The sequence below is a fragment of the Triplophysa dalaica genome, chromosome 5, assembly GCF_015846415.1.
Source record: "Triplophysa dalaica isolate WHDGS20190420 chromosome 5, ASM1584641v1, whole genome shotgun sequence".
Lineage (NCBI taxonomy): Eukaryota > Metazoa > Chordata > Actinopteri > Cypriniformes > Nemacheilidae > Triplophysa > Triplophysa dalaica.
Genome location: NC_079546.1, coordinates 20,206,872 through 20,229,933, shown reverse-complemented (window position 1 = coordinate 20,229,933; position 23,062 = coordinate 20,206,872). Strand labels below are relative to the sequence as shown.

Genomic DNA, 23,062 nt, shown 5'->3' with positions numbered 1-23,062 from the left:
TACATTCTGGTCGTTACCATTAAACTACCATTAATGAACCACCATTTTTTAACTCAGCCTAGTTTTCACACACTGGGTCACACTATGAGTACAAGTTGTGACTATTATTGACATTGATAGTTCCCTTTCTGTCAGTCTCTCGACGTTGTGTCGAGAACGACAGATGGGGTTCGCCCTTGAGAACCAATCAGAGGTGGACAATCCTGGGGCCAAAGAGTAAAAGTCCTGCCATATTTTTGTTTCACCCATGAACTTAGCAGCTGATTTCACCAGCGGAGGAACCAAAACATTCCTTTTAAGTCACAAGTCAAATCTCAAGCCCTCAAAGAGTTAATGTTAATGAGATGATTAAGTGAGTAATTTAATGATGATTGAGTGATGAACACCTGCTGTTAACAATCAACATCACTGAAGAAAAGAGAAACACAAGAAGTACAACTGACTTCAGCCACAGCCTTGGATGACATCAGCTGAAAAAAAAAAAAATTCACCATAATTGTGGTCAGTGTTTGCTTTAGTTGTGCTCTTGAGTCGTTCAGTAATAGGTTGTGGGTCTTTTTCTGTCTCTTCTCTCAACCGAATGCTGGTATGTCGTGAGCGCACTGGTGGTCACACAGACTCCCCACTTATGGTTATAAAGCACTTTAGGTGTACAGGAATACACAAGCGAGCGTTATATAAATGGCTTATTTATTCAAAGATACTTGCTAAATTAATTACAATATTTGTTCAATGCTGAATCAAATCTTGAAGGAACAGAATAGTTTGTATTTCTGGTTTAAATCTCTCTAGGTTTATGATCTGCATTTGGATATAAAAACCTCCTAAATCAATGGCACAATACAGCTTCACTATATGGATCAGTCTTTTAGACATGAACATTTATCATATGAACCTCAACAGTGGTGACAATTATAAGTCATACTGCATTGCATGATGGGAGTTTTTCATGCATTGCAGCTTGAAGCATTTTGTTGAGCGTCACCATTGTTGAGCTTCATATGCTGGTTCATGATGTCTGTCTAGAAGTTTTAACTCAGGTACGTGCATTTCTAGGGTTGGCGGGCTACTATCGGTGTTTTATACCCCACTTTTCTTCGATAGCCAGCCCCCTGACAGACCTGATGAAGAAAGGACATCCAGAGAGACTGGACGGCTGAGGCAGAAGCAGTGTTTCGAGCTCTGAAGCAAGCCCTAACCTCGTCACCGGTCCTGTACGCTCCAGATTGCGGCTGCCCTTTTTTTCTCCAGACGGACGCCTCAGACAATGGTCACCCCAGATCAGTCCTCTGGAACACCATGTCTCGTCTCTAGATGGGACGAGAAGATCCTGAGTTGGCTACTCCCCCTCTATGGCGGAGACCATCACCCAAGCTAGGGCCCCATCTACTAGGGGTTTATACGTCTCTAGACGGCGCCTCTTCTCATCCTGGTGTCACTCTCAACGAGAAAGATTCACTGAGGTGCTCGATCAGGATCGTGTTGTCCTCCTTAAGAGACGGGAGACTGATATCTCCCCTCCACACTGAATGTGTATGTAGCCTCTGGGCCCCCCAAGAGCCCCTTGGAGGTTCCGATCTTCCTCACCTGACGAGTAAGATGGCCCTCCTGATGGCGCTCGCTTCCATCAAGAGGGTAGGTGACCTCCAAGCTTTCTCCGTGTCCCCGGAATGCCTTGAATTCGGCCCTGGAAACTCTCACGTTATCTTGAGACCCAGGCCCGGATGCCGGCCCAAAAGTTCTCACTACTCCCTTCCGGGGCTCTCCCCATTGGAAAGGAAGGTATGCCTGCGAAAGTACCTTTCCACCCTCCAGTAGGTTGGGTCAGTTCGCTATCTACCTCTATTCTTACCCAAACATATGGCTAAGAATAGGTGTCTCACCAACCTTCCTTCTTACCCAAACACTGGTTAAGAACCGTCATTCCATCCATCACTAAGCAAGCACCCCCTGAGGGTTGGGCTGGGTAGAGCAGCCTTCCCCCTTAGGCCGGGACACCATATGAACTATCACCACTTTCACTTTATTTCTGTCATACATTCCCTTAAAGAGAAAAATGTCAATTCTGTGATTATTTTCTTTCTCTCGTGATCCCGTGAACCCGTATTACATCTGCACATCATAAAAGATGTCTAGTAAAATTATTTTATTTCAAGTGAATTATAAATGTTTTAAATATATGTATTGAAGAACCACATCACACCAGCCTCCTAATATCTTTTATTCACTGTGTTTTACTGACGCTGACTCATGACTCTGATGTGACACTATGCAAACAAGATGAAAACAGACACCTCATTTATCCTCATTTCAGTTCTGTTTATTATACCAACAGGTGGAAAATATACAAATAAGCAGGATGTAAAATATGAAAATAAGTCTTCCTAGAGAAAAACCCAAATGATGTGAGGTGCTGAAGATCAGATGTAATATAATGACATATAAACACAGAGAGAGAGAGAAACAGCAGCAGATTCAGGAGAGAAACACACAAGAGATGAAAAGTAAGAACTATTTACATTCTCATTTCTATTAATATTATCCTTTTGATATGACTTTGTTTTATAAAAATTGTGATCGTTTTAACTCTTTTTTTTCACATATTTATATAGCATAACAGACACAGTATAACAACCTTTCATATCACATTTATTTCATACATCTTTAATTATACCTTAAACAAGTAACATTCTGTGAATTCTTTTATTATTTATTTAATGTGGTTACCAAATTTTTTACATTTAATGTTTTCAATGTGTTTCTTCCTCAGAAATGGCTCAGACTCTATATTTCAGTCTTCTTGTCATTGGTGAGTTTTTGTTTCTGGTTTTATGTGTGATTTATGTGAATCGATTATGTGTGTCTAATAAAGACTCAAACTCTCTCTTTCAGCTCTCTGTTCATTATCTGAAGGCATTCAGCGCCGCTATCACTATATAAACATTGAGAAGACCTGGACTGAAGCTCAGAGATACTGCAGAGAGAAATACACAGATCTGGCCACAGTCAACAACATCAATGACATGAACGAGCTGAAGAAGACTGTGAATAACAATCTGGAGTTTGTCTGGATTGGACTGAAGAGAACAGATGTTTTTACATGGAAGTGGTCTCTGGGTGATCCTGTGAAATATCTGAACTGGGAAACTGAACCATCAACTGACACAAATAATTGTGCTGTTATGAGAAATGGAAAATGGCGTCAGCAGAAGTGTATTGATAAGCTGGGATTCATCTGCTACAATGGTGAGTGACAGCAAACCTTCACTTCACAAAACATGATCATAAGACAACAATAATAAACATCACAGTTAAGAAACAGAACACATGTGGGTCAGATGAACAGGTTGGAGCTGAACTCTACAGGATTGGACACTTCTGATTTAAACAAATACGCAAAGACAGTCAATGTAACACAGTAACATCATTACATCTGATTCACTTCTCATCTCTGACTTCAGGTGTTTCAAAGGATTTCATTATCTGTCAATCACAGACTTTCCTTCTCAGCTGTGGTGAGTTCTCTGAGTTTCATCATTTACATGTTCACTGATTTAAAGGCCACATAACATGATGAGAAAATAAAGATTTGTCAAACACAATTGTCTGTAATGTTACTTTTATCAACAGATCAGGGAACTATTAAAGTCCTTTCAGCCAATTACGGGCTTACAGACCGACAGACCTGCTCTACTGGAAGACCAGATAACCAGATCTCAAATGTTCAGTGCAGTCTGAACACATCTCTAACGGTGGCCACTCGGTGAGAACAGAAAACATTATTAAAGAGTTATCAGATATTATCACATCATCTTTATATATTTTTGCTGTTTTTTGTATTTATTATCACAGATGTGATGGAGAAACTAATTGTTCTATGGTTGTGAACAATACAGTTTTCACTGATCCTTGTCCTGGAACTCACAAATACCTGAATGTGTCTTATGAGTGTGTTGAAGCACCACCAAGTGAGTTTTACACCCAACTGACACCAGACCTTATAAAACACTACACAAGAGTAAAGTTTAAGTGTATTTTAAGTGTTATTTATTTATTTAGTAAGTATATAAGTAACAGTCTGCTAGTAGTGAACCTGTAGGTGTATTATTTTAATACTACTGGGGACTAAACTGACCTCTTCTAAGTTTATGAAACTAGACTTTTAAGTGTAGTCTAAGTTTAAGTCTGGGGTTTTAACTCAAGTCCTCGGGTCTCCCCACACAGAATCATTTAGACGTCTCCCTATTGAACACATGAACGAGTGAATAAGTCAAATCAGATTCAGTCAATGAGATAATGAAGTGAAGATTGAGTCATTCACAATCACTGAAGAAAACATGAACAATAAGAAGAAAAACCCTCATCGTGTTTAGTGTTTCACAGCAAAGTCCGTGGTGTAAAAATGTACACCCTGGTGTATATATGAATCCATCACTATGGGTGTACAAATTCACACTGAAGAAGAGTCTTTCTGGTGTGAAATGTTAATTTATTCTTGCAATTAATGAATCAATTGAGTTGACTTTACAAGTGATAATTAATCTTTAGTGATGACACCTGCTGTTCATGATCAGAGTCCACTGAAGAAGTGAACAGGAACAGGAAAAAAAGACTGTAGCCACACAGATTCATGTCATATAAATACACAATCAGATATGCTAATAAAACACAGTGGACTTCTTGACTCTTGTTCTCTTATATTAATGTGTTTGTTGGTTAGCTGTGATTGTTTGTTTTATTGTAAATGGAGTCATTTTGTGTTGATGATACACTGGAAGTAGTGTGCTGTTCCCTATCAAAAGCTACACTCGATGCTGCATTTCAAATGCTATGGGAGAACAGTCTTTGTTCGACCGGTTGTGAAGCACGTGTGTCAAACACGGCAATAATTATTTTGGCTTTAAATAACCTCGGCAGGTGACATGGCTAATTACACCCACACCTGCAGGATATAAATACGTGTGAATGCGGACGCCTCATCAGGTTCTTTTGTCTTCAAGGACTTCAAGGTGTGCTTGTGTTGTGAGGGAGAAGTCTCCCTCTTTGTTGTTTTCAAAGCCTTTATTATAAAAGAGATTTTACCAAGATTCTTACACTAGTGACCAAGCACTCTCTGAGTTACTTAGTCTAGTGTAAAAATAAGGCAAAATAAAATAAAACCATGACTGACTCGGATCGGAGATTTGTTTCTCCCTGTGAGAGGATGCTCTCCGATTTCGATAAGCATGAGTTTTGCTTTGAATGCTTGGGGGCTGACCATGCCGCCAAGGGACTTGAGGGAAAGTGTGAACTCTGTGATGGTTTTGGGTTCAGAGTTCTGCGTGCTCGGCTCGCCTTTTTTAAACGAGACAGAGCCACCTCTTCCTAACCCTGTGATTCGCAGTTTGTTTTTGCTGAGGTGCGGGAGACGGATCCGTCTGCTTCTCCCGTAAATTCACTGAACCGCGACTTCCTCGCCTCCGCTTTTGAAGCGTGCCCGGCACTTCTTCTGAGCCGGCGGAGGATGAGGTTTCTCTTGTTTCTGCGGGGTTAGATAGATCCGCCACGAGGCGTTCCTCTCGTGATATTAAAGCGGTTGAGGATCTACTCGGGGCGGTAACCAAGGCAGTCGACAGGCTCAAACTCGACTGGCCGCAGGAACAAGAGGCTCACAAGGGTTCAAAGCTCAACGACAGATATCTGTCGGGTGGCCGGAGGGATGAGCCCCAAAATCGGGCTCTCCCTTTCTTTGAGGATCTCCACGGCGAACTGTCTCGCTCATGGCTCACTCCTCCCGTGTTTTCGTGCCATCGACGACGATTTATTCGACCATCGTTGGCGCGAGGCCACGGGGATACACGCCGATGCCCAGGGTGGAAGAGACGCTGGCTAGCTATCTCTCCCCTGGGACATCGTCGTCCCTGAAAAAGCCTTCTCTTCCCACCAAGCCTTGCAGAGTAACATCTGCGCTGGTGAGAAAGGCTTTTCAGGCAGCGGGTCAGGCTGGTGCTGCACTGCACACCATGGCGGTTTTGCAGGCATACCAGGTTGACCTACTGGATGATGTCAGCACTGGCGGGGTGATTGACGAAGCAGGGTTTTCAGACCTACGCCGCGCCACAGATTTGTCTCCCCGTGCAACCACGCAAACGGCCCGTGCTATCGGCCGTTCCATGGCTGCTTTGGTTACTGTTGAGAGACACCTGTGGTTGAACCTCACGGGCATCAAGGACAGGGACAGAGCCTTCCTCCTTGATGCCCCTATCTCGCCTTCCGGACTGTTTGGAGATGCGGTTAATACCGTTGTCACCAGGTTCCGGGAGGCGAGACGTCACGAGGAGGCATTTGTCAAATATCTACCTCGCTGTGCTCAAGCGTCTGGAGTGTCTGCCACCCACTCCGGACCGGTTCCCCAGTCCCGACCGGGCACACAGTCTACCTGAGGCGTGAGGTCCTCAGGGAGAGTGTGGCGAGTCGAGCCCCCCCTCGCAGAGGCAGGGGAGTGGCCCACCGTGCCCTCAGGCTGCCTCGGGAGGACCAGACCTGAGGCGCTTCATCTCTTCTAACAAGAGATCCTAAAATGTGTGCACGGGACTGTGGGGGTGTGTCCCCCCCGAGGTGGGGTGCATAAAATTCCAAGAGAAATTGGAGGCTCCCATTCGGTACCCTCAAAGGGCCGCTTTGCAATCTCCGCCGTCACTGGGCCTTTCGGGGATAGCGGGCTCAAAAAGAATGCTAGATGTTCGGTTGACTTCTACCATATTTCAGGACGCCATACATCTGGTATACCCCCCCAACGAGAAGTGCCAAAATTGATACGCCTTTCAGAGAAAACCTGGCAGCGTGGAAACTACTGCCAGGTATCTCTCCATGCGATGAAAGAACTGTAGACCAGGGCTGCAGGATAAAATTTGCATATCGCCTTCCGCGAACGGCGTGGTCTTCACGTCCACGCAACCGGAGAGAGCAAATGTGTTGGCACAAGAATTACATGCTATGCTTGTTAAAGGGGCCATAGAACGTGTTCCCCTACCAGACAAAGAATTAGGCTACTAAAGCCGGTATATTTTAGTTCCCAAAAGGGATGGGGGATCAAGATGATTATGTCTTACATTCAGTCCCACGACTGGTTCGTGATGAACGATCTGAAAGATGCATACTTTCATAAATAGATCCTGCCACAACACAGGAAATTCCTGAGGTTCGCTTTCGGGGGCGAAGCTTACCAGTATCGGGTTCTTCCATTTGGCCTTGCCTTGTCATCCCGCACATACACAAAATGCACCCTGCGACTCCAGGGTATCTGCAATTGAAATACATAGACGACTGGGTGAATTTTTGCCTAGTCTTGCGAGTTAGCGCTTCGACATCGGGATGTCATCCGATCTCATCTCAAAGCTCTCGGGTTAAGACTCAACGCCATAAAGAGCGTTCTCACGGAAAATACAATGTATTTAGGGATAATATGGGATTCGACCACTTTCAAAGAGTTTTAGGTCTCATGGTGGCGGCTTCCACGGTGATACCTCTGGGATGCCTGAACAAGAGACCGTTTCAGTTGTGGCTCAAAGCCAGGGGGTTTTATTCAAGGGCCAACCCCCAGAGGCAGACAAGGGTGATGTGCCAGGGGCTTCTCACCCTTACTATGTGGTACAGACCTCGGTTTCTGACTTTAGGTCCCACTCTCGGTCCGTGTAGTCGTCGCAAGGTGCTAACGACAGACCCATCCCTTATGGGTTGGGGTGTGGTCTTAAATGACTGTCCAGCCCAAGGGATCTGGAGAGGTCATCTTCTCGATTGGCACATCAATTGCCTGGAAATGATGGCTGTACTTCTGGCCCTTAAATACATCCTCTGGTAGTTACGAGGCTACCATGTCCTAGTGCGGGGGGACAACCCTTCAGTAGTCTCGTACATAAATCAACAGGGCAGGTTGCGGTATTGCCACCTGAACAAACTGGCCCAGCAAATCCTGCCCTGAGAAGAGGTCAAATTCTTGTCCCTCAGAGCAATTTACATCCCGGGGCATAGGAATGAGGGAGCAGACTTGCTGTCCAGACAAGCTGTGATAAATGGGGAATGGAAACTCCACCCTGAAAAAGTCAAACATATCTGGAAAGATTTTATGAAGCGGATATGGACCTCTTTGCTAAGCAGGAGACGGCACAATGTCCCCTCTACTTCTCTGACTCATCCAGCTCCCCTGGGTCTGGACGTGATGGCTAATACGTGGCCCAGACTTCGTCTTTACACATTTCCTCTGATAGCTCTGCTCCCTGGAGTCCTGGCAAAGGTCTGTCAACAGGGCTCGCGCCTCTTATTGACGGCTCCCCGTTGGCCAACCAGAATCTGGTTCTCAGACCTAGTATCCCTCCTCGACGACTCGCCATGGGCGATCCCAGTCAGGAGAGATCTATTGTCTCAGGCGAAGGGGACAGTGTTTCATCCCTATACTGAGCTCTCGAACCTCCATGCCTGGCTACTTAAGGGCACCAGCTGAGAGATGTCGAGCTTCCGCCTTATGTAGCGGAGACTATTCTAATTGCTTGGCCTCCCTCCACTAGAAGGAGCTATGCCCTAACATGGAGCGATGTTGACAGATGGTGCATGGCACACCATGCAGACCCAATTACTGCCAGATCGTTTAAGTGCTGCATTTTCTGCAAGATAAACTGTCCTCAGGGACAAGCCCCGGTACTCAAGGTTTATGTGGCCGCCATTTCGGCCTGCCACGCCCTGATTGAGGGGGTTTCTGTGGGGAGCACCCTTTAGTCACCCGCTTTATTTGTGGACCGAGGCGGCTGATGCCTCCTTCTAGAGGGACAGTCCTTCCATGGGACTTAGCGACAGTGCTCGAGGGTCAAGTTAGCGCCCCCTTCGAACCTATGGAGTCAGCACCTCTTCTGACCTTTAAAATGTATTTTCTAATGGCAATCACCTCTCTTAAGAGAATCGGAGATTTGCAGGCGCTTTCAACCTCGCCGTTCTGTTTAAATTTTGCACCTGGGATGGTCAAAGCTATACTGCATCCTCACCCGAGTTATTTGCCTAAAGTTCCGTTCACCACTGTGCATCCGGTTATTCTTAAAGGCCTCTTGCCCTCCGCCAATCACAACGCTGGAGCAGGAACGATTACACCTACTGTGTCCAGTACATGCTCTTCAGACTTGCGTCTGCAACGGCTGCAACCAAAAAACAAAATCACATTGGGTGAGGGATGCTATTGCTCTGGCCTATGAGGCGCGCAGTCAAGCTTCACCTCTAGGAGTCAGAGCTTATTCCACAAGGGGGTTTCATCGTCTATGGCCTTAGCAAGAGGTGTCCCCTTGCAGCAAGTGTGTGATGCGGCGGGCTGGTCCTCTCCGCACACATTTTTTTTTCCGTTTTTATAGTCTGGATGTCCATGCCACTCCCGGCTCACGTGTCCTGGAGTCTACATCCCAGAGTCGTGCTTGAGGCCTCCTCTCGGATTGTGCACACACGTCACACAACCTTGGGGGGTCCAGACACTTCCAGTACGTTGCCGTTGGTATTCTCGTTCCCATAGCGTTTGAAACGCAGCATCGAGTGTAGCTTTAAATAGGGAACGTCTCGGGTTACTTGGCTGTAACCCTGTTCCCTGAAAAAGCGGGAACGAGATGCTGCGCCTCAATTCCGCACTATAGGCGTGCCCGGACGTCCTTTCAGACAAAGTTGGAACCTGATGACGCGTCCGAATTCACACGTATTTATAACCGGCAGGTGCGGGTGTAATTAGCCACGTCACCTGCCGAGGTTATTTAAAGCCAAAATAATTTTGGGCGTGTTTGACACTCGTGCTTCACAGCCGGTCGAACAAAGACTGTTCTCCCATAGCGTTTGAAACGCAGCATCTCGCTCCTGCTTTTTCAGGGAACAGGGTTACAGCCAAGTAACCCGAGACATTTTCATCACTGTTTGTAACCTGTGACATCATTCCTCCACTTTCATATTTGTTTTTTTTTCTGGAACCTGAACAAGTTAAGCATTTATCAAGACGTTTAGAAGAAATATGTTTTTGTAGATTGACATCTGAACTGTAAGTGTAATGAGAATGAATGAAAGTCATGAGACTTGAACCTTAATTTTTTTCAACAGACAGCAGTAAATCATACATCATTTATACTTCTAATGCAACATGGAGAGAAGCTCAGAGTTTCTGCAGACAGTATCATACTGATCTGATCAGTGTGAGGAACCAGACTGACAATCAACTGATCCACAACATCATTAATGATCCTCACACATCTGTCTGGATTGGTCTGTTCAGAGGCTTGTGGGAGTGGTCAGATAACACTGACTCCGCCTTCAGATACTGGGACTCTGGTCAACCTGATAATTCTGGTACTGATGCTTGTACAGTGACCAATATGAATAATGAGGGGAAATGGCATGATCTATCTTGCAGTGTCTCTTACACTTTTATGTGTCATGAAGGTGAGTTAATAAAAGTCAATGTGTGTGTTTGACGACAGAAGTTTCTTCATGATGAAACTGATCTCAGTTCAGTCTCAGTGTTTGTGTTTTGTTCTCATGTTCAGTTGTTTGTGTTTATTGTGTGTTCAGATGAGCTGATATTGATCCAGAAGAATCTGAGCTGGACTGAAGCTGTGAGATACTGCAGAGAGAATCATGTGGATCTGGTTTCAGTTGATTCAGAGAAGATTCAGCTCTGGGTGACATCAGTGGTTCATCAGGCCTGGACTGCTGAGGTGTGGCTGGGGTTACACTATTACTGTCTCATGAATCTCTGGATCTGGGTACGAGGAGAGGTCGTCTGCTATCAGAATTGGGCTCCAGGGGTTCAGATTCAACTGAATCACTGCAGCGGTGAACACAGAGCTGGAGCGGTTCAGTCTGGAGGAGATCATAAGTGGATCAGCCTTCCTCGATCTCAAGAACTCAACTTCATCTGCACCAGAAATAAAGAAAATTAAATCATGTGTGTCTGTCACTTTCTGTGATGTAGATCACTTCAGATGATGTAAACAACGCTGGTCCAGAAGAACTTCCAGTCTCAGTTTTTTTAACACAACAAACAGAACATTTATAATCAATAAACCAAAATGTTAAACTAATATCTTTAAGATTTAAATGTGTATATAAGATTTATAAAGAGATGTTATATATAGATTTATATGTATGCATGTTTTATAACTTTTGTTTGATTGTGAAATTATAGCAACATTCCAAATAAAATGTAAAGATTTACAGAGTCACATTGCTGACTGTGGGTAATAAATAAAAACACACTTTTGGAATAATTTGAGCAAAATACTTAGCAATAAGTAGTGATATTAATTATTAATAGACGAGGACATGGTGAATATGTAGCTCCGTATAGTTTACATTTGTTTGTTTGAATCATCTTTATGAAAGTTAAAAAAATATAGATTCCAATATTATATCTGTTTTATCAAAGCTTATTTATAAGAAATAATTGAAAAGGACAAAATTAAGATATGTATCCTAAAGCCATGGAATATTTTTTACAAACTTTTTTGACTTCTTATTGGTTGAACTGTCAACATGTGACCTGTGTTAATGATTTTTTTTTAGTTTGTGCTTTAACTGCTTTACAACAATTCTCTCATAGAGGTTTTAGCTTTCCTATTTGTTTCATTTAAACCGTTTATTCACTCTAGAATGTAATAGGTGGTACATTTGTTCTTCTTTCAAATAAAATTGGTAAAGTCGTTTTGATAAAAGTTTTGAAAACACTGAATTTAGATTTTTTTTTACTTTAATTGCATTTAAGAATCTCACAGACAATATTTCATGTCTCTTTAAGTTAATAATGGAAATGTGACTGCTGTCATCTGTGGTTTTCTTAATACAGTATAGAGCAGCTCTTCCCAAAGTCGGGACTCCAATATGGATCCAGACCCACCTTAGCCTATGATGAAAAAAATAACTTGTACACAAGATGTTCAAAAACAATGTATAATATCAATGAAACTGTATTTGTGTTCTTTTGATTAGGTGATAATATAAAATACAACACAATAAAAACATGATCAAAAATTAAACTTTATCTGTTATCTGTTTCTTCAAATAAACTCTTCATATAGAGTTGATTTGTTTTATTTCAATTTATTTAAAGTTGTTTTAAATGTTTATTAAAAGCAAGTTTTGTAATAATAATTGTACCGGACCTTTGACATTGACAAGAATTCAGAATTCAGACATTTGAATATAAACTTTAAGAACACCTGGTATAGAGGATATTATTGTAAAGTATTGTTAGATTGCACAATATTTGTATTTTTATTTATTTTGTTGCTATGTTTTTGTTTGTTCTTTGTTTTTAAGGAGTGTGCCATGCATCCCCCAGCCAAACAGCTTATGCCCACCTAGACGTCTCTGAACAGACCCCCTCTGGCAGCAGAGGATGCTGGGAATGTGCCGTGGCCGCAGGAAGTTCCTGGCTGCCTCTGTCGCGCTGCTCTTTATTCCGGCCCTCACCTGGATCTATCTGTCATCTGCAAACTTCACCGGTAAGACGACACGCAAAACACATGTCAGTCAAACACACACGTTTAAATAACACTCATCGGTGTTTTGACTTTCCAGTGAAACCTCTGTCACCGCTGGAGCTTCAGTCATCAGGGAGAATTGTCCAATAATGGACTAAAAAAAATTGTTAGGAATCAGTTTTATATGTTTGAAAAAAGCTTTCAGAAACCGTACGATCGCTGGGGGAGTGTATTGAGCACAGAAATACAACGTAATACACCAACTCGTTTTTTGACAAGTGGACCATGTTAAGCATGAGAAGACAGCACGTTTAACATTGTAAAGAAGTCAGAATGCATGGAGGTGTGTCATCGTCACTGATAGTTATTTCAGCTGATTCTACTTCCACTACAGGCTTCTCTTTTGTTGCAATCTAAAGGGCATTTACAAATGAAAATGAATTTATCATGTTAATTACAGTTATTGTGTAAAGGTATTATCTATCTCTCTAACTACCCCCTGATAAAGCAATAAACATGATACTAAATATAAAGTGTATTTATTTATGTGCATCCATGAAGATTACCCAATAAATGTGTAGTGTTACATGCTTTCAGCAAAGTGTTTACTTACCTTTACAAGTACAACATGACCCACAGTACACTTTTTTGAGAATACACTTCTGAAAATGTTGCCAGATGCCTGACGGTCCCCATAGCCTGAGTGAAGCAGTTCATCCCGTCATAAAAATTAAAATGTTCTCCAGTGAGACAATGAAATGAAATGATTTTTGACTCAAGATGGTACGTCACAGCGACATGTTCGTATCTGATTGTGAACACAGGAATGTAATTACATTATGCTATATAAAAAAATGAAATAAATAGTCCAATAATTAAAAAAATTAACTTAATACTATAATTTAACATTATTTGTACATATTAGTTAATTTAGTTACTTATGTTTAATTTGGCATCTTACTGATAATCTACAAATGTAGAGTCGAAGTATTGCTGTTTATTGGATTTCATAATAAAAAAAATGAATGTCTTGCCTTTCATTAAAGAGTTCCACTGAAGAATCCACTGATCAACAGCAATGATCACAAAACAAGGTACACTGTAAAAAGTGCTTCACTCACAAAGTAGGCTTTATTTAATTTAAATGGTTTTAATCTACTTAATTTTATTTGTTTTATACTAAAACGTATCACACTGTAAAAAGTAATACCTAGATCTAACTTATAAAAAGTGAGGCTAGTTGCTGCATTGGACTTTTTAAGTTGAATCAACTTGGAGCCTTTTTTTAAGTATAATAAACACTTTAATATTACTTAATACAAACGCAACAAAATCAAGTTGAGCTAACTAATAGTACCAGTATTCTTCAGTTAGATAAACCTACTTTTATTGGTAGAGGGAACTTATTTATGGGTTGTTACAAGTAACCTGTAATCATTTTATTTAGGTGTTATGAACATTAATTTTTCTTAGTAAAATTAAACTAATCATATGTGAATAAACATTTTAATTGAGTCCTGGCTATAACATCAAAAAATAAATCTTAATGTCTATATTCTTAGCACTACGGTAATTAACTTTACATAAACAGACATTGTCAATGACAATTACAAATTCAATTGAAGAAGAAAAAGATGGGAAGATAGATCGAAGACAATAACATTTATAAAATGTCAACGACTACAAAAGAGGCAATAAATGTGGCCACACACGTACACAAAATATAAAAATATTTGCCCAGAGGAATACAACAACTACAACCTAAAATACAACCCAGCTAACAAAAGTTTGTTATAAGAACGTTCCTTTTAAAATATTCAAAATGTTTAAGATAAATTCCAGCTGACAAAAGTCAACATCATGGTGATCAGTGTTTCCTTGAGTTGGGCTCGTGACCCTTGACATTTACTTTTGAACATAGATGTACTTTTAAGTACATTTTTCAAAGAAATTGAAATGATGCTCTGAGTAATGGTGTTGGTTGGTGGTCAGTGAGATATCTACCATGTTTACATTTAAATAAATTACTGTCCTGCTGATCTTGAAATTACATTAAAACATCTGGGAGTTTGATTACATTTTTCAGTCTCAAAAGCTTTTTTGAAAAAAGAAAATACTCAGAATTTAAACACACAGACATGAAGAATCAGTTTATGAATCTCAACAATGGTGAGAATAAACAAAAGAAAACTTCATGCTGCGATGCATGCTGGGTAACATCATAGCACAAAACTAATTAATAATTCCCAGCATGCATTGCGGTTGATCCGCTAATCTGAGTTAGTTGGTTGTTTCTCACCATTGCTGAGATTCATACATTGATTCTTGATATCTGTGTGATTCTAAAATGTTGTTTGATAAAAATACATCCGTTTTTCACAAATCTTTCTAGATATCTAAAAACAATTTTACAATGTCCTTTCAGGATCTCTAGCATAGCACTCAACCTAAATGAGTACTGAATCAAGCTATAACATCACAGAGGTTTTACCAATACCATTTGTTTAGGTTCATATTTGCTCTGCCGTGACAAGTGCACTTTATGAGCACTTTCAGCAGTTCAAACATACATTTGCTCAGGGGTCAAGATCCCAACTCAAGGAAACACTGATCACCATGACGGTAACTTTCTTAAAACGCTTAAAACATTTTATTACGTATTCAAACATGTGAAAAACCTCTAAGGAACGTTCTTATAACACATTTTTGTTAGCTGGGTTGTATTCCAGGCTGTATTTCAGGTTGTAGTTGTTATGTTTCTATGGGTAAATACTTTTCAGCAGTGACGCTGTTTGTTAACAGCAGATGTTCATCACTAATAAATCAATCATCACTATAATAATAATGAAACTCAATACAAATTCTGTCAAACTGGAGCACAGAAAGGTGTTGGTTTTGGGATAAATCTGGGCCAGAATTGAAATGAACTGTTGTTTATATTTGGTTCAGTTCTGCTTTATTTGTTTTGATGTTTGAAATGTGGCATAGCTTTGGCATGCCTGTGGCCCAAATCTGGAGCGGACCGCACAAGGGCCATCATTCCACGCCATATGTGGGCCAGATGAGTAAAGTATGGGGAGTAAAGTGTGGGCCAGATTTGGGCCGCAAAAATTTGCTATCTGGGTTAGCACAACTTGATTTTGTTGCGTTTGTATTAAGTAATATTAAAGTGTTTATTATACTTAAAAAAGGCTACAAGTTGATTCAACTTAAAAAGTCCAATGCAGCCACTTGCCTCAATTTTTATAAGTTAGATCTAGGTATTACTTTTTACAGTGTACTCAATGAATGAACTTCCTGGATGTGTAAGTCCTTCTACACGGACATGCCTTTCTATTTCTGTGCACAACACAATTGATAAATATAGCAATTTAATGGCCAACATTTCATATGTAACTGGTCCTACTGTAACCGCTGACAGATGCTATCAGTCATTGGCTTCAGCCTCTAAAGGGACGCCAGTTTGTGAGTAGAGTCGGTTACATATATAAGGATATAAGTTCTATTCTAAATAACATCCTGTATAATACAGTCTGTCTTAAAATAGTTTTTGATAAAAGTGTATTTTCTTGCAGTTACTGTATTTGTACTACCCTGTATTTGTTCTGCCCATTGATGAAATCTAATTGTCATGCATTAAGGTGGCTGCCGCCTGCAACTCACTGCTAAACGCACCTTTTTTGGTCAGCCTAGATTATTTACACCTTATCACAAGCAACAATTATTCTCATCCAGAGGTCATGACCACTCCACAGCGATAGATAAACCAATCTTACCTTCTCTAATGTCAGCTTTATATAATCATGCCATGGTTTCCCATGTACACTGGAATAATATTACTGTAATCAGAGTGTGACACTTACCCTATTTAGATTGACCAGACGACCCTTGTGTTGTTCTAAACGGAAAATCACATTAACAGCCTCTCAGATCTAAGTACACTTAAACTAATGCCAAGTTGTTAGCCGGATCTCTTAAATCCTCAGCTGGTGTGCCTGTGCCACCTAGACAGGATTCTAGTCCGTTACTGACCTGAGCAGGGATTTGTGTAACAAGGATGTAACAGGATACAATATAATTCTTATACTGAATACATAACATGAGAATGTGTTTATAAATTCAGAATACTGCAGAACAATTTCAAACATGACAATTTATTAGTCAAGTAAATGTTACAATTCAATTCAATTCAGAGAATACGAAAACAAAACATCAAATCCTCAAAGTCTACGAGTCTAAGACGCATACCTTCACTTAAATACCCAGACCAGAATACCCTTCCTCCATACAACAACAATTTACATTGTAAAGGACTCTGTCCTGGATCTGATCAGGCCAGAAAAGGGCATTTGCATGAAGACACAACCTCAACAGTGAGCAGAATATCTTTAAACCCTCAAATCTATGTTATGATCTGCTCTACTGTTGTGGATATGAGACCATGGTACCAATCGCACTGAGACATTTCAAATGATACCAAATATGGATATGAAGATACTTTGTTCATATAAGATATGGTTTTTGTCAAATCCAGTTCATGGGTGAGCTTTGAATTGCTCTGAGTTCAGTTGGAGAGAGATGAGAGGGGGAGAAGAGAACAGATGTAAAGGTGTGAGTTGGTAATCATCATTCATTGTTACATGCTGTCTGAGATGGAGATGCAAACTCTGTGGGGAGATCATTGTATTGGATGAAGTTCTGTGTTTCCCGGGATATGGTGCCCTTTTGGTGTGGACACCTTGGCACCAGCCTTACACTGGTGTAACATAATTCCGGTCCAAAGTGGCAGAGTTTCCAAGTATTGACTGACTATGTCGATCAAACCAGGGCAATAGTAAGGATTGGGGGGAGCTCTTCCTTGTCTGTCTCTTTCTTGTTGTACCTGAGAGTACATCTTCAAAGCATCTCACAAAAGGGGAGTCATGCCTGATTGTTTTCGGGGTTGTGCCTGTAAGGTCTGCTTCTTCTGTTGGTGTTATTTCAGTTCGGCAATAAAAGACTGATTTTCAATTGCAGTCTTCAGGTTATTTATACTCTCCTGGCAGTTTGTATGTGTGGCCTCAGTAAAAACTGTTCCAATGTCGGTTAGAAGAGCTTTTATCTCATCCAGTGTTGAGGTATTCTGCAGCAGTGCCATGGAGTAAAGGAAGAGGTCCTTTGTTGGCTTTCCACATTTTACTTTAGACACCATACAGGACAGTATTTTTACCATGTGTGCTGCACATATGTGCACAACAGTGAACGAGTCTGTCTCAACCTTTTGAGGATGGAGGTGCTGTCTGAACATTTTACAATCTTCACGTGACAGACAAGTAAGCCAGTGCTGTATTGTAGGTGTGCTCTGGTCAGAAGAGAGCATCTCTGCTACAGCAACAACTAATGTTTCTGAAGTGGATATAACTGGACACCAAAGTGCATAATACAGTACACTTTTGCAGTCTTTAGGTTTGGCCACAACAGTTCCAGTTGCATCGAGGTAGAGGAGAAGTTTGCCTTCTTTCTGGAAGTCTTTCAGAAGCTGGAGTTGATCAACAGACTACATGTGTTTGACAAAGGGTGAAATTGCCACAAACTATATGACCATTGGCATTTCCTGGAGCAACTCGTAAATGGTTCTTCTTCTGTGTCCCATATTTAGAGTTTCTGCACGAGAGCGCCCTCTGGCTTTCAGATGTGGCGGCATTTAACCCTAATACATTGAGAAACTGAGCATATACATGATATATCATCCCGGCGCTGTTTAAGCAGTTTAATTTAATGAATTCGTCATTTTTTTATATTGATTTTTATATTGAACAATATATCCTATGAAAGAAGTTTTTTCACACTATCGGCTAATAGTTTATAAACAGCTGATGATCAGGGCCGATATATATCCTGTCATTCAAAAGAGGACACGAACATGCTAAGAATTTGTTCTATGTATATAAAACATCTAAAGAAACATCTCCAGTTCAATGTTCAATATTTATAGTCATTATATGAATTAGTAACACAAATTTAAGAAATATTAAATTAATCTTCAGAATCAGTATCGTCTGATATCACTGTAAATAATCGCCTGTCAGTATCTGTGGAAGAATTTAGTATTGGTGCTTCAGACCACTTCGTAAGATGTAAATACTGGTCCAGAAGCACGTCCAGTTTCATTTTTATTTATTTTTCAATCTTGATAAAAATATTCAATAAATAAATCTTGAAGATATTTGTTAAACATTTTGATTTGGTTATAAATGGTCTATTGGTTGTATATTGTTCAAACGTTTGTGTAGTGGATGTGCTTTAATATCATCGTGGCTTACGTTTTCATAAGTGGTCTTTAGGTTTCCTTTTTTATTCCAGCACAACATAAAAAAACATGCGTAACTAGAACACGTAGGTTTTGCCGTATCGCTATATTCCGTCACATCTGGTGTAGACACGGTGTAAGTGTATATTTATAATGTTGGTCTGTAACGTGTAGTTTTTTATATTTAGGCATTTATTTGATTTTGGTTAAAAGATATATTTTAATAGTTTTAGTTTTAGGCAACAAAAATGACCCTGACCAGAGATGCACTTCAACAGCCCTTAAATGTTATTCTGTACATTTGCTTTTTAGGTACAGTTCATGAAAACTTTGTAGGAATTTATGTTTTTTAGTGTTCCTGTTATTGGAAGCACAAGGTGTAAGCAGCGCACAGGTCATGGGTTCTGTCCCATATTCTTTATAATTGTTTTAAAGCGGCGTCTCATGCAAATCATCTCACACACATTTAATGAAGATGCTTCCTCTTGATTGGGTAATACTTGATGTAATCGTTAGTTTGATTGGTTTGATTAACTGTCCAGTGAGAAGGGGGGGGGGGGAGTAATTTAAATCAATGGCAGATGCGTCTCCAGGTATTCCCCTGACGTGTGACAACATGCCTCTGGAGAGCAACATTCCTCATTGACAGAGACTCACATAAATCAAAGCTCAGTCAGACAGTTCTTCATACCCCAAGTCTCTCCTGTAGCAGACATGCTAATGACAGAGTGATTATTATCAACAATATTCAGATTAATTGCTAAATAATGTTAATAATGTGACCCAGTCTGTGAAAACCTAGCTGGAGTAATTTTTGTAATTCACTGTTTTCTACATAAAATAAAGAACAGTCTGTGAAAATAATATAAATATATTATATTTATTTAATATTAACTGAATAAAACCATGTCAACAACGGAAAATCATAGTGATAAATAAATGTCTAAAATCAAGAGAATGACGGGATTGATGGTGCGTGTGTTGTGTTGTGTGTTACAGGTGTGATTCTGTTGTTGTGTTGTGTTGTTATGTTGTGTGTTACAGGTGTGATTCTGTTGTTGTGTTGTGTTGTGTGTTACAGGTGTGATTCTGTTGTTGTGTTGTGTTGTGTTGTGTTGTGTGTTACAGGTGTGATTCTGTTGTTGTGTAGTGTTGTGTGTTACAGGTGTGATTCTGTTTTTGTGTTGTGTGTTACAGGTGTGATTCTGTTTTTGTGTTGTGTGTTACAGGTGTGATTCTGTTGTTGTGTTGTGTTGTGTTGTGTGTTACAGGTGTGATTCTGTTGTTGTGTTGTGTTGTGTGTTACAGGTGTGATTCTGTTGTTGTGTTGTGTTGTGTGTTACAGGTGTGATTCTGTTGTTGTGTTGTGTTGTGTTGTGTGTTACAGGTGTGATTCTGTTGTTGTGTTGTGTTGTGTTGTGTTGTGTGTTACAGGTGTGATTCTGTTGTTGTTGGATCGTTTGAGGAAACTGAAGTGGGAGCAGATGTGGAGACTGATGGCGTCATGTTGTCCACATCACTCGCTGATCAGGTAAACACTTTATCTTTAATCTCTGTTCCTCTTCCCGTTCCTACATTTCCTATCACTCTATTTAAATAATATGCAAACTAGTGTTGACGGTTCAAAAAAACTATGACAGCAAGTATCACTAACAGTAAATACAGCTTGTGAGGATGAAGGAGAAATAGGTTTGACTCTGAATCTTTATTAGATGTTTAAAGTTAAAGGGATAGTTCACCAAAAATAAATATTCTGTCATGATCTACTCGCTCTTATGATGTTCCAAATCTGAATAAATGTCTTGTGAAATGAAAAGATATTTGAAAGAATGTCAGTAACCAAACAGATCTCATCCCCCATTTACTGCCATAGTAGCGAAAATAAATACTATGAGAGTAAATGGGGGATGAGATCTGTTTGGTGACCGACATTCTACCAAATATCTTCCTTTGTGTTCATGAGGATAAAAATGAATGAGGTTTGGAACTGTGTGAGGGGGAGTAAATGATGACAGAGGTGAACTGTCCCTTTAAGGTATGTTGGGTAAAGAAAACGATGTTGTTGGTATATATTTCTGTATGTATGTATGTAGGACTGTTATGTCAAATAAAATAATATTGTGTCTGCAGGACATCTTCAACGCTGTCATCAAACAGAATCCCTTCCTGGTCCATCAGCTGTCGTGCTTCTGGAACGTTCAGCTGTCGGATCACACGCGCTCTGAGAAGTGCTACAAAGATGTGTCTGATCTCAAGAAACGTTCATACGGCTGTTAACTGCCTTTACACGTATAACACGTATTGAAAATCATTGAGAAAACACATCATACGCCAGTAGAAACACCTCGGTGGACACAGCCCCTAAACCAAGAGATGGGGTAAATTGTCTCTATATAACAAATCCTTTAACAACATTTAAAAGTCATTTTAGAGGGAACAATATTGCATTATAATTAGTTTCTCTACATTAAACGTATTAAATTAATTAAATGTAATTTATTTGTATTATCCGACATTTCGTTTAAAGCCGCCTTTCATGACAATAAACTTTAAAGTTTTAGTTTATTTTACTGTTTCCTTGACATCACAACCAGAGCGAAATCTGAACGGCTCGATTTCTCACATGCTTGCAGGGAAAGGCACACCAAAACAAACTTACTGGGTTCTTTTTTTCAACGTTTTCTGGGTTGCTGGGAAATATTTCCACTATATTAGTAAAGTCAAAAGATTAGTAAAGTCAATTTTTTTTATATTTGTCTAACATAAAATTACACGTCCCCATTTAATGGTTTTTAGTTGCATCAGCCATGTCTGTAATATGTAAGTTAAAATTCCCCCACAAATGACCTGCCATATTCTGATGAACACTGAGGTCCTGTGATAATATTGTGTGATTTAGCGGGCTCATACTGTCACGGTTGTTTTCTGTTTTGGTTAGTGTCTGATGTCTTTTATTAGTTCATTTGTCTCTTGCCTGTTTTCACCTGTGCCTCATTTAGTTCATCCCTTGCACCTGTTTATCCCTTGTTATCTGTTCTATTTAAGTTCTCCCCTTGATTGTATTACTTGTCCAGTATTGTTAATGTTTCATGGTGTCTTGTATCTCCTGTGTTCCCGGTCCATTAAAGACCACCCTTTTGTGTACTATGCCGTCTTTGTCTTCCCTGCACGGACCCTGTGACAGAATACTGGACCTTAAAGAAATTATGGATTACCTACAGCTCAACATTTCTCCAGAGAAATATGTGGAGGAGTTCATTTTACTGAGTCGTGTGTGGATGACCAATCTATCAACGCGTGTATTGTAATGAGGTTTGATGAGGTCTCCCTTCGGTGTCTGTCGCCAGAGTTCAGGGACAGACCCGTAAGGGAGTTTATCCATCTTATCCGGTTGATAATGAGCCCTCGCCTATGTGTGAGCGAGGCTATCGCCAATGGGATCGAGTCTCATTTAGCTCCATTGAATCATGCGCTGAGAGACCCTCACCATCAGCCTGGACACTTCTTCCCTGCATGGACCCCGTGACACATACTGTAAATCTTTTTTCAAGATTTCATCCACAGTGTGCAAATTTCACACAGGGTATAAATAGTGTCCATGATGAATGATCATCAGGTGCAGGTGCAACAACAAAGTACAGGTAAGGGATCGTGGCAAAATATAGTCAATGGGTAAAAACGGAGAAAACTAAACAGGGAAACAGACATAAATGTGACACATGTAACCAAAATGAATTGTATTGCACGGTTAACCACTATAAGAGCCAGCCCAAGCCGAAGCGCTAGCTAAGATAAAGATACTCTGACCAGACTAAATGACTCACACAAGTCACTTATTTCAGAGGAAATGTGAGATATATTTGTAGGGGAGTAGGCGGGGCGAGACCGTGGTTCGAGACCGTTGAGTAATTGTTAATGAGCGCTGGCTGTGCGCTGGTCTTGTATCATGAAGGAGATCGGGATTATAAGAGAACGAGCGACCGGACCGTCGATGAGAGAGGACCGGGCCTGAACATGTTTTATGTTTGTTTGTATGTTCTTGTGTTCGGCAGTCAACCGTGAGGTGGCTGATAACATTTTACTTCAGTATTTTTTGTTGTGGTTTGTTTTGTTTGCCGGCTGTTATTATTTTTATTAAAACTATATTTAAATGTCTTCCGGTTCCCGTCTCATTTCTTCCTTTTATTGAACCTTTCTACAATATCCAACAGCAGACCCGCAGCCACACATTTTAAAACACAATCCAGACCGCCAGTCTCAGGCCGAAACCATAAATGGTTTAGTGCAGATCGTGCTACTG

The 23,062-nt window shown here is 40.5% G+C and overlaps 1 protein-coding gene across 1 annotated transcript; it reads left to right on the top strand.

Annotated features, from left to right (window-relative positions):
• The first annotated feature begins 2,468 nt into the window (after nt 1-2,468).
• Nucleotides 2,469-10,934, top strand: LOC130420412 (C-type mannose receptor 2-like). Its single transcript, XM_056747696.1, has 5 exons — nt 2,469-2,504; nt 2,771-2,809; nt 2,893-3,250; nt 10,103-10,434; nt 10,564-10,934. The coding sequence occupies exons 1-5, from the start codon at nt 2,498-2,500 to the stop codon at nt 10,932-10,934; spliced, it is 1,107 nt and encodes a 368-aa protein (XP_056603674.1). The 5' UTR covers nt 2,469-2,497.
• The last annotated feature ends 12,128 nt before the right edge of the window (nt 10,935-23,062 follow it).